The following is a 12,807-nucleotide window of genomic DNA, read 5'->3' as shown; positions in this document are numbered from 1 at the left end:
AAAAAAGGAAAGAAGGTACCAGCCCTTCGCTTTGCAAGCTGGAACGTCAGAACTATGTGTCCTGGCCTGTCGGAAGACCTTACACAAATCAACGATTCTCGGAAGACCGCCATCATTAACAACGAGCTCAGTAGACTCAATGTGGACATTGCAGCACTTCAGGAGACTCGCCTCCCCGCGAGTGGCTCTCTAGCAGAGCAAGACTACACCTTCTTCTGGCAGGGCAGGGATCCTGAAGAACCAAGACAGCATGGAGTGGGCTTCGCCATCAGAAACTCCTTGCTCAGCATGATAGAGCCTCCCTCAAATGGCTCGGAACGCATACTGTCCATCCGACTGCTCACCACCTCTGGTCCAGTACACCTACTCAGCATCTATGCTCCAACACTCTGTTCCGCACCTGAAGCTAAAGACCAGTTCTATGAACAACTCCATAACATCATTAGCAGCATCCCCAACACCGAACACCTATTCCTGCTGGGGGACTTTAATGCCAGGGTTGGGGCCGACCATGACTCATGGCCCTCCTGCCTTGGGCGCTATGGCGTTGGAAGGATGAATGAGAACGGGCAGAGACTGCTTGAGTTGTGTACCTATCATAACCTCTGCATCACCAACTCGTTCTTTCACACTAAACCCTGTCACCAGGTTTCATGGAGGCACCCAAGATCACGTCGTTGGCACCAGCTAGACCTCATTGTCACAAGGCGAGCCGCCTTAAACAGTGTTCAAATCACACGCAGCTTCCACAGTGCGGACTGCGACACCGACCACTCCCTGGTGTGCAGCAAGGTTAGACTCAGACCAAAGAAGTTGCATCATTCCAAGCAGAAGGGCCACCCGCGCATCAACACGAGCAGAATTTCTCACCCACAGCTGTTACAAAAATTTCTAAATTCACTTGTAACAGCCCTTCAAAACACTCCCACAGGGGATGCTGAGACCAAGTGGGCCCACATCAGAGACGCCATCTATGAGTCAGCTTTGACCACCTACGGCAAAAGTGCGAAGAGAAATGCAGACTGGTTTCAATCTCATAATGAAGAGCTGGAACCTGTCATAGCCGCTAAGCGCATTGCACTTTTGAACTACAAGAAAGCCCCCAGCGATTTAACATCCGCAGCACTTAAAGCAGCCAGAAGTACTGCACAAAGAACAGCTAGGCGTTGCGCAAACGACTACTGGCAACACCTATGCAGTCATATTCAGCTGGCCTCAGACACCGGAAACATCAGAGGAATGTATGATGGCATGAAGAGAGCTCTTGGGCCAACCATCAAGAAGATCACCCCCCTCAAATCTAAATCGGGGGACATAATCACTGACCAACGCAAACAGATGGACCGCTGGGTTGAGCACTACCTAGAACTGTACTCCAGGGAGAATGCTGTCACTGAGACTGCCCTCAATGCAGCCCAGCCTCTACCAGTCATGGATGAGCTGGACATACAGCCAACCAAATCGGAACTCAGTGATGCCATTGATTCCCTAGCCAGCGGAAAAGCCCCTGGGAAGGACAGCATTACCCCTGAAATAATCAAGAGTGCCAAGCCTGCTATACTCTCAGCACTACATGAACTGCTATGCCTGTGCTGGGACGAGGGAGCAGTACCCCAGGACATGCGTGATGCCAACATCATCACCCTCTATAAAAACAAAGGTGACCGCGGTGACTGCAACAACTACCGTGGAATCTCCCTGCTCAGCATAGTGGGGAAAGTCTTTGCTCGAGTCGCTCTGAACAGGCTCCAGAAGCTGGCCGAGCGCGTCTACCCTGAGGCACAGTGTGGCTTTCGTGCAGAGAGATCGACTATTGACATGCTGTTCTCCCTTCGTCAGATACAGGAGAAATGCCGTGAACAACAGATGCCCCTCTACATTGCTTTCATTGATCTCACCAAAGCCTTTGACCTCGTCAGCAGACGTGGTCTCTTCAGACTACTAGAAAAGATCGGATGTCCACCAAAGCTACTAAGTATCATCACCTCATTCCATGACAATATGAAAGGCACAATTCAACATGGTGGCTCCTCATCAGAGCCCTTTCCTATCCTGAGTGGTGTGAAACAGGGCTGTGTTCTCGCACCCACACTTTTTGGGATTTTCTTCTCCCTGCTGCTTTCACATGCGTTCAAATCCTCTGAAGAAGGAATTTTCCTCCACACAAGATCAGGGGGCAGGTTGTTCAACCTTGCCCGTCTAAGAGCGAAGTCCAAAGTACGGAAAGTCCTCATCAGAGAACTCCTCTTTGCTGACGATGCTGCTTTAACATCTCACACTGAAGAATGCCTGCAGAGTCTCATCGACAGGTTTGCGTCTGCCTGCAATGAATTTGGCCTAACCATCAGCCTCAAGAAAACGAACATCATGGGGCAGGATGTCAGAAATGCTCCATCCATCAATATTGGCGACCACGCTCTGGAAGTGGTTCAAGAGTTCACCTACCTAGGCTCAACTATCACCAGTAACCTGTCTCTAGATGCAGAAATCAACAAGCGCATGGGTAAGGCTTCCACTGCTATGTCCAGACTGGCCAAGAGAGTGTGGGAAAATGGCGCACTGACACGGAACACAAAAGTCCGAGTGTATCAGGCCTGTGTCCTCAGTACCTTGCTCTACGGCAGCGAGGCCTGGACAACGTATGCCAGCCAAGAGCGACGTCTCAATTCATTCCATCTTCGCTGCCTTCGGAGAATACTTGGCATCAGGTGGCAGGACTATATCTCCAACACAGAAGTCCTTGAAGCGGCCAACATCCCCAGCTTATACACACTACTGAGTCAGCGGCGCTTGAGATGGCTTGGCCATGTGAGCCGCATGGAAGATGGCAGGATCCCCAAAGACACATTGTACAGCGAGCTCGCCACTGGTATCAGACCCACCGGCCGTCCATGTCTCCGTTATAAAGACGTCTGCAAACGCGACATGAAATCCTGTGACATTGATCACAAGTCGTGGGAGTCAGTTGCCAGCATTCGCCAGAGCTGGCGGGCAGCCATAAAGACAGGGCTAAATTGTGGCGAGTCGAAGAGACTTAGTAGTTGGCAGGAAAAAAGACAGAGGCGCAAGGGGAGAGCCAACTGTGCAACAGCCCCAACAAACAAATTCCTCTGCAGCACCTGTGGAAGAGCCTGTCACTCCAGAATTGGCCTTTATAGCCACTCCAGGCGCTGCTTCACAAACCACTGACCACCTCCAGGCGCGTATCCATTGTCTCTCGAGATAAGGAGGCCCAAAAGAAAGTCCAAAACTGTATGCTATACTCTAGATATGGTCTCACCAATGCCCTGTACAACTGTAGCAAAACATCTCTACTTTTATATTCCATTCCCCTTGCAATAAATGACAACATTGCATTTGCCTTCTTAATCATTTGCTGTACCTGCATACTAAGTTTTTGTGTTTCGTGTACGAGGACACCCAGATCCCTCTGCATCTCAGAGCTCTGCAGTCTCTCCATTTAGATAATATGCTGCTTTGCTATTTTTCCAGCCAAAGTGGACAACTTCACACTTTCCCACTCACTTAACCTATCTATATCCCTTTGCAGACTCCTTATGGCCTCTTCACAACTTACTCTCCTACTTGTCTTTGTGTCATCAGCAAATTTCGCAACCATACATTCTGTCCCTTCATCCAAGTCATTGATATAGATTGTAAATAGTTGAGGCCCCAGCACTAATCCCTGTGGCACTCCACAAGTTACAGCTTGCCAACCTGAAAACGACCCATTTATGCCTACTCTCTGTTTCCTGTTAGCTAACCAATCCTCTATCCATGCTAATATGTTACCCGCTATACCATGAGCTCTTATTTTGTTTAATCACCTTTGATGTGGCACCTTGTCAAATACCTTCTGGAAATCCAAGTACACCACATCCATAGGTTCCCCTTTATCCACGTTGCTTGTTACTCCCTCAAAGAACTCTAATAAATGAGGCAAACACAAACAAAACCATGTTGACTCTGCCTGATTACCCTGAGATTTTCTAAATGACCTGCTATAACCTCCTTAATAATACATTCCAGCATTTTCCCTAAGACAGGTGTTAAGCTAACTGACCTGTAGTTTCCTGGTTTCTTTCTTCTTCCTTTCTTGAATAGTGGAGTTGCATTTGCTATTTTCCAATCTGATGGGACCTTTCCAGAGTCTAAGGCGGGCTTTTTTTTTTATTCATTCATGGGATGTGGGCGACGCTGGCTAGGCCAGCATTTATTGCCCATCCCTAATTTCCCTTGAGAAGGTGGTGGTGAGCTGCTTTCTTGAACCGCTGCAGTCCATTTGGAGTAGGTATACCCACAGTGCTGTTAGGAAGGGAGTTCCAGGATTTTGACCCAGCGACAGTGAAGGAACGGCGATATAGTTCCAAGTCAGGATGGTGTGTGACTTGGAGGGGAACTTTCAGGTGGTGGTGTTCCCATGTATTTGCTGCCCTTGTCCTTCTAGTTGGTACAGTTTGCAGGTTTGGAAGGTGCTGTCTAAGGTGCCTTGGTGCATTGCTGCAGTGCATCTTGTAGATGGTACACACTGCTGTCACTGTGCGTCAGTGGTGGAGGGAGTCTGTAAGGTATGATTCCGTGAGTATGACTATGTCAGGCTGTTGCTTGACTAGTCTGTGGGACAGCTCTCCCAATTTTGGCACAAGCCCCCAGATGTTAATAAGGAGGACTTTGCAGGGTCGACAGGGCTGGGTTTGCTGTTGTCGTTTCCGGTGCCGAGGTCGATGCCGGGTGGTCCGTCCGGTTTCATTCCTTTTTCCTAACTTCGTAGCAGTTAGGTACAACTGAGTGGCTTGCTAGGCCATTTCAGAGGGCATGTAAGAGTTAACCACATTGCTGTGGGTCTGGAGTCACATGTAGGCCAGACCAGGTAGGGACAGCAGATTTTCTTCCCTAAAGGACATTAGTGAACCAGATGGGTTTTTACAACAATCGACAATGGTGACATGGCCATCATTAGACTAGCTTTTAATTCCAGATTTATTAATTAAATTCAAATTCCACCTTCTGCTGTGGTGGGATTCAAACCCATGTCCCCAGAGAAATACCCTGGGTCTCTGGGTTACTAGTCCAGTGATAATACCACTACGCCACCGCCTACCCCAAAAAAGTCGGAACCTGCCGGAAAACCCCGAAACTATCTAAAGTTGGGAAACTGCTGTTCACACTCTCAGCACCTGTCAGCTGTGAAACTGACAGTGATTTTTTTTAAAGACTGTCTGCAAAAAAAGCCAGTGGAAAATTTCTTATTTCTAGTCACGGCGAGGATGAGGAACGACCCTGGTACAGTTTACAGCCGTGGGCTGGATGGAAACCTTTGGTGGGTCGGATCCTGGCCCACAGGCCATATGTTGGACAACCCTACTGTACAGACCTTTTTTTTTATTCATTCATGGGATGTGGGCGTCGCTGGCCAGGCCAGCATTTATTGCTCATCCCTAATTGCCCTAACTGAGTGGCTTGCTAGGCCATTTCAGAGGGCATGTAAGAGTTAAATCACATTGCTGTGGGTCTGGAGTCACATGTAGGCCAGACCAGGTAAGGACAGCAGATTTCCTTCCCTAAAGGACATTAGTGAACCAGATGGGTTTTTATAACAATCGACAATGGTTTCATGGCCATCATTAGACTAGCTTTTTAATTCCAGATTTATTAATTGAATTCAAATTCCACCTTCTGCTGTGGTGGGATTTGAACCCATGTCCCCAGAGCAATACCCTAGGTCTCTGGGTTACTAGTCCAGTGACAATACCACTACGCCACCACCTCTTACTATCCGTTTTTATATTTCTAGCTAGCTTTCTCTTGTACTTTAATTTCTCTGTCCTTATTATTCTTTTAGTAATTCTTTGCTGTTTTTTATATTCTGTCCCATCTTCTGACCTGCCACTTCTTTTTGCTGAATTGTATGCTTTTTCTTTTAATTTGAGACTATCTTTAACTTCCTTCATTAGCCACAGATGGTGCATCCATCCCCTGGAGTGTTTCTTTCTCACTGGAATGTATCTTTGCTGAGTGTTATGAAATATCTCCTTAAATGTCTGCCATTGTATCTCGACTGACCTATTCCTTGACCTAATTTCCCAGTTTACTTTAGCCATCTCTGTCCTCAAACCCTCATAATTACTCTTATTTAAGTTTAAAATACTAATCTTAGATCCAGTCTTCTCGCCCTCAAACTGAATGTGAAATTCAAGCATGTTGTGATCACTATTACCTAGGGGCACCTTTACTATGAGACTATTAATTAATCCTGTCTTGTTACACATTACCAGATCTAGAGTAGCCTGCTCTCTGGTTGACACGAGAACAGGTTGCTCTAAGAAACTGTCCCTAAGACACACCGGGAATTCATCTTCCAGGCTACCTTTGCCAATTTGATTTGTTCAATCTATCTGTAGATTAAAATCACCCATGATTATCGCTGTACCTTTCTCACAAGACCCCCTTATTTCTTCCTGTATACCATGTCCTACAGTGTGGTTACTTCAGTTTAATTCATATGAATCCAGTAATTGTACCTTATCTGAATTGAACAGATCTTTCTCAAAATGTTGTAAAGTTGCCTTGCATGAAGAAACTGTTAGGGGGCCTATAAACTACTCCCACAAGTGACTTCCTACCTTTAATATTTCTTATCTCTACCCAAACTGATTCTACATCTTTATTTTTAGAACTAAGGTCACCTCCCTCTGTTGTACTAAAGTCATCCTTAATTAACAGAGCTACTCCTCCACCTTTTCCAAGTTTCCTGTCCTTCCAAAATATCATGTACCCTTGAATATTCATGTCCCAGCCTTTTCATCTTGCAGCCATGTCTCTATAATGGCTATCAGATCATACATATTTATTTCTATTTGAGCTATCAATTCATTTGTTTTGTTAGGAATGCTACGCACATTCAAATACTGAGCATTTAGTTTTTACTATATACTATTTATGCAATCTCTAGCCTTAGCTGCTTATACACTCCTAATTTTGTACATTCTGTCCGTTCCTGCCACGCTTTGATTATTATTTCCCTTATTGCTACTTTGATGTCTTGCCTTGCCCTCTCTCTTTAATTTATCATATCTTCTCTCACTTGATCCCTCGCCCCTACTATTTAGTTTCATTTGGCTAGTTCAGCATGATCAGTTCAATTAATTTCAATCCAGTAATTGTACCTTATTTGAACTGAACAGACCTTTCTCAAAATGTTGTAAAGTTGCCTTGCATGAAGAAACAAAATAAAACATTGAAAAATACTAGAGCAGAACTAAGCTAACGAAAAGAGCATTTCTCATTAAAAGGATCAAAGGTTACCAAGTGGGAAGGGTAAGTAAAGTGGAGACAGTCCTGCTTAAAATAAAAAAAAAACAAGCAGTGTTCTCATGCACCAATTATAAGTGACCACAACTAAAGAGAATCCTGCTGATGTACAGGAAGAATGAGCGTGAAGCCAAACCTGAACAAGTCTTATACATTCACATTCATATTGAGTTGATAAACACATTAAGTAGATAAGTGCTGTGACCAACAATAAGTGAAAGTACTAAATTACAAAGGACATTAAGGGACTAATCATGTAATGGTTAAGCATCTGCCATGTATCATTAGGCATGGAGGCCTGAGATCTACTATCCACTTGATGTGCTCATCGAATCCCAGTGCAAGCTGTTCTGCTTGTACTGGAAGGCTGACTAAGGTCACACATTTTAAGTAAATTAGGGGGCCTATCAGTAACGTGCATGCAGTATCAGAGTGGAACTCGGGACACTAAGCACCCACCTGGGAGAGTACTCCAAGAACAGCCCGTAAGTGGAATGAATGTTGCTATTGGATGTCTCCCTCCCTATTATAGAGCTGCCTTTCCTTGCCACTATTATTGTTTTCACTCTTCAGCAGCCGAATTGTACAACAGGACAAAGCCTCAGCGGCAGACCAATACAAAAAAAGGTAGCACTGGATGAGTAGCCTCCAGGCTTTCACTGGCTCCTAGCCCACCACATTCTGGTCCCCAACTCCTGTGGTGCTCCCAATGCAATGTGCTGTAAGCCATTATGGGATTAGGTTCACTCTCTCAGGCAGAGGCATAGCCAATCCTCAGAAATAGATATGATGGCAAAGCAGCCAAGATCAGATTACCAACCCCTTATTTTTTCTGTATTGTGACAATTGTGCACACAATTTTCTAAAGATTCTAAACATCCTATTAGCTTGTCAAGTTAACAAATAGTTTTCCACTTGATAAACATTTGCAGAAAAAAAATTACAAATCATTGATAGGTATTTTTTGTATGGGTGATCAGAGGAGTGAGTATTAAAGAGTTGATAATTCAAAGTCTTATGTGAGATCAGTGCATCAATGCCAGAGACTGTTCCTGTTTCTGGAAGGTCTAAAAAATCTTTTGCATAATTTTATTCAGTAGAAACACTATATTAAGACTACTGGAAATCAAACATCTCCCAAACATAAAGTTCCTCAACCACCAATAACAGACTAAATTAAAATGGGTGAAAATAATAACTTTTCAAAATTTGATTGAGAATTTGGGATTGCCATGTAGGTATATGCAGCAATACTTCAAATTTGTTACTGATACGTGAGCAGTCTGCATCACAAACAGGAACTTCAACATTGTAGATTGCTTTCTAAGACATGTTTGCTCATGGCGCAGGATGCTGCTGGAGAACATGCATCATCTGATTGAATAGCATTGCCAAGTTTGTACAGACTGGGAAATGTGCCATTCCTAGAGGAGCAAATACTCATTTTACATTAAGTATCCCAGTTTGATTCAATGTTCATTGGTCCCTGTCCAAGACTGCATAATACTCTATTCATTGTTAAGCTGAACCACACATTGTTTCATTTTCTATTTCATTTGACAGGCATTTATGTTCGAGTCCTCATTTAACATGACTGTCACCAAATGGGGCCTAGAGACCTGCAACTGCCTGGACAAAAACTACTCAAACTGTTGGCAGCCACTGAAAAGTCATTTCAATCCCAACTGGAAGCCAAATGACAAATGAACCTGGGATACAAGATGCCTGTCACTACAGGGTGAGATAGTCCAGTAAACCCAATCAATTGAGGTGTTAAAAGGGAAATAGATACCTGGAAAGTAAGGGTATTAAAGGGATATGAAAAGATGCAGGAAACTGGGATTAAAGGCATAAGAGCTACAACTGAACCAACAGTTTAAACGGCCCCCCGCTCCTGTTTCTTTGATTGTCCTTTTTATTACGCAATAAAATTGGTGTCTTCACCATGCATTTCCTTGGTCACCCCAGTACACATATAGGTAAACCAAACAGTACAGAAATACTTGCACCGGGGCAGGGAGATAAAGACAAGCTAAGGTCTGAACAATGTTTGCATTAGAACTTCCTCAGCCTCCAGAGATGTAGGTTTTTTATAGTGGCAGACCCCTGGAGTCAGCCGAAACATTTCATTAAGGATTCACACTAGCATGAAATTGCTGCTGTAAATAGAGAACGTGCTCAGACTCATTAATTGGGCAAAGGTGTTAAGAGGGCTTTCATGAACTAATGTGGAACTTTAAAGATCATTAATTGATAATTTCTTAGACCAGTGAATTGTGAGCTCAAGCATCACTTAAACCTTGAGTTTATAGCCAATACTGACCATCCCTATGGAATGTGAAGAGACTTTTACACAATAGAAACACAGCTCACAACGGATATATTGTTTCCACTCCATCAGTGCATTCTTAAATGTGAGCCAGCTGCGAGTCTGAGAACCGATTACATTGTAGATCGATACCTGCCACCATCCTCCCCAAGGGTCAGCCATCAAATAGTGGAATTCCTGATCACCTAAGTTTGGTGGATGCCAAGATGTACCCAAATGGTGTAGGTGTCTGCCCATGGCACGGAAATGGAGACCTATCCCAGACCCCATGGACTTTGGCAGGCTCAGTGACAGACATCCCAGGCAGATGCAATCTGAGCACATTTATCAGCATTATACATTTTCAGGCCAATGACTCAAATCTAATGTTAAAAGTTGTGACTTTTTCACTTTCTATACCAGAAATCCTTATGACATCTGAATGGATTACTAATTCTGAATTAGGAATAGTTTAATTCATGGTAAAAGTCATTATGTCTGATTTTGTAAGTCCAGTCATAGATGCAGGTCAAAAAATCAAATTATGAAGCTCTGCTGCTATCACATGTTTACTGCATTCACAATTATTTTTCGATACTCCTTCCAGAGTCATATTTAGATTTATATTTCCAATTGATGTGTTTTTAGTTGACTTATATTTACTTTTTGTAATTTCAGATCAGACCGTGTCCACTGGAAAGACATCGTAACAATTTTTCCATTTTATTTTCCATATATACCAGATGGACGGATCAGCAGGTCACCAGTGAAATGTAATGTTCACTTCCACTGAAGTAGGATTAATGGCAGTAATTTTTTAAAAGTGTGTAACGTTTTCATTTACCTAAATGATTACATTTAACCATGAGTTTAGTCAAGTAACAGGAAGTTAAATGATTGATATTTAGACTCACGGTCCTGTTTATCTGAAACAATAAAGAACATGAAGGTTCACAAAGTGGTCATCAAAACTGTATTTATACGCAGTTGCTAACCCTTGTACATTCTGTCCTATTTGGAAGGCTAAATCCAGATTTATGTAACTAATCTAGCGAAATTCTTTGTAAACAAAATATCCTCAGTTATCCATCACTCAAGAGTCTTGGGTATTTTGGTTTACTGAACACCATTTTGTCAGTCTCTGAAGGGAAGGTATATCCAAGAAGCAAACATTATTAAAGACAACGTGAGAACAAGAATAAATTATTGGTCCTGAATTTGCTAGGTAAATAATGGAAAGTTTAAAGCATTCGCCACTATTAGTGTGTAAATAACCCAACAAATTATGCCAAGGAATAGATAGTCCATGAGTTGCAAATTGCCATAAATTGTTGGACAATTTGACCCACTCCAACGTTAGCCTTGCAAAAACACATGCCGCCCCATGAGTTTCAAGGTATTGCTGCATTTGCAGTGATAAAACAAATTAGACTTACTGCAAAAATTTAGGGCTGTTATTTAACAATGCATGGACCCTTTAAATGAGATTAGCATTCCTGCAATGCCACTCAACAACCTTGAAGGCCCAGAAAGGGAACAATTGAAACTGTGGTATCTAATTCCTGCAGATAGTAAATTGTTCTGAGAGACTTATAAAATTTAAAATTTTTAAAAATTCTTACTTTTCATTTGTTATCATTTTTCTCTCAACCAATCTCTCTTTCGCTCTATTTTATTCTGTATTTAATTTGATTCTCATTTCCCCTATTTCCTTCTTCATCATTCCTGTTTCTTTCTCGATCCTTAAATCTCATTGATTAAGGAGATCAACTGTTAGTCCCATTGTTCATCAAGGTCCCAGAAATCCCATTGACTGTTACCAACTTGCACTTCCAGCTATTTGCAGCACAAACATTTATCAAGCTGAAGTGTGAGGAAGAGTCCAACTGACAGGGCATACCATGAGATGTCCCACTCTGGCAAATTCTGGCCCATTCTTCTAACCTAGCTATGTGGACCCTGCAGTTTTGATCTAAAAGATTCAGAAATAGAAGTTCCAAAATATTATAATGTGATGTGTATTGTTACGACCAGGTGAGAAGGGATATAGGCGTTCCCTCTGAGCCTTTGCCTGATTTAACTGTAACAGGGTTTAATTTTAAAACACCGTGTTTTTAGTTCCCCCTCAATTAATCCTTGTTCACTGCTTTCCAATTGTAAGGCAAAGAAATCAAATCGGACAGGTTTTCTTAGATTTAAACAAGAAAGAAGAAAGTTTATTAGTCTTAAACTCTAATCCGGTTAACAACTACAAATATGCATCGCAACCACACGAGCATCCATACGCGATAAACACACACGCAGATAAAGACAGATAAAGTAGAAGGAATAAAGGGGAAATGTTTGAGGCAATATCTGGTAGTTACAGTCCTTTGAGGTCAATATGGAGTCCTCGGTTGCCAGTAAGCCTTGCAATTCGTCGAGGCCCAGTTCACGTTTCAACTTGTTCCGACGTATGAGTCTTTTCTCTCGAGGTTTGCGTGTCTTCCGTGGGTCCAGTGGCTTGGGGAGAAAGCAAGAGAAAGAGAGAGGCTTCCTTGTTCCAGCTTCAGTTTCAACTGCCTTCTGCCTTTCTCTGTGGCACAATTCAAAAATCCCCAGGTTGCCCAGCAAGTTAGTCATGTGACTAGCTGGTTTGACCACTTCTGATTGTGGATTCTGCTTTCTTAGCAGTCATCCTGGAATATGAACTTCCTCATCTTCAATGTCTGGTGATCACAGTCCATTTTGGGTGAAGTGGACCAGGGAATAGTCCTTTGTCTCTCCAAACACTGTCTGTTAGTATGCAAATATTTTCCCAGCCAAGGGTCTGGTGATGTTTTTAACAAGTCCTTTCTTCACTCCAGCATCAGTTTAAAATCAATGTTCATATGACAAAATTAATATGCCTCATTCTTGGCAGGTGGGAGTCTACATGACATGATTATCATAGCTTTCTTCAATCATGCCAACATAAGTCTGGAACACCCAAAAAAAAATTTTGGAAATCAGAAACAATGTAGTACACAATTGCTTTTTGGCACAATGCATGAACAATCCAACTAGAGATAACTTGCATGTAGTTCTAGGAAGCAATTATTAAAATAGTTTTATTTTAGAGTTATTGCAACTATTGGGAATTACTACAGGTGCACATCTCAATTCAGGAAAAAAGGAATACACCTTAAATCAATGTCAAACATACAAGA

At 42.8% G+C, this 12,807-nt stretch overlaps 1 protein-coding gene across 2 annotated transcripts in view; it reads left to right on the top strand.

Annotated features, from left to right (window-relative positions):
• Window positions 1-10,577, top strand: part of hgd (homogentisate 1,2-dioxygenase) — a 70,001-nt gene extending 59,424 nt beyond the window's left edge. For both annotated transcript variants that reach the window (XM_068040825.1, XM_068040824.1), the window contains 2 exons: window positions 8,875-9,049; window positions 10,298-10,577. In XM_068040825.1, the coding sequence (XP_067896926.1) occupies window positions 8,875-9,018 (144 nt within the window). In that variant the 3' untranslated portion in view covers window positions 9,019-9,049; window positions 10,298-10,577. The remainder of the gene's footprint in view (window positions 1-8,874; window positions 9,050-10,297) is intronic.
• The last annotated feature ends 2,230 nt before the right edge of the window (window positions 10,578-12,807 follow it).

This window comes from Heterodontus francisci, chromosome 10, assembly GCF_036365525.1.
Source record: "Heterodontus francisci isolate sHetFra1 chromosome 10, sHetFra1.hap1, whole genome shotgun sequence".
Taxonomy (NCBI): Eukaryota; Metazoa; Chordata; class Chondrichthyes; order Heterodontiformes; family Heterodontidae; genus Heterodontus; species Heterodontus francisci.
The sequence above is the reverse complement of the archived record's forward strand: the minus strand, read 5'-3'. Positions and strand labels throughout refer to the sequence as shown.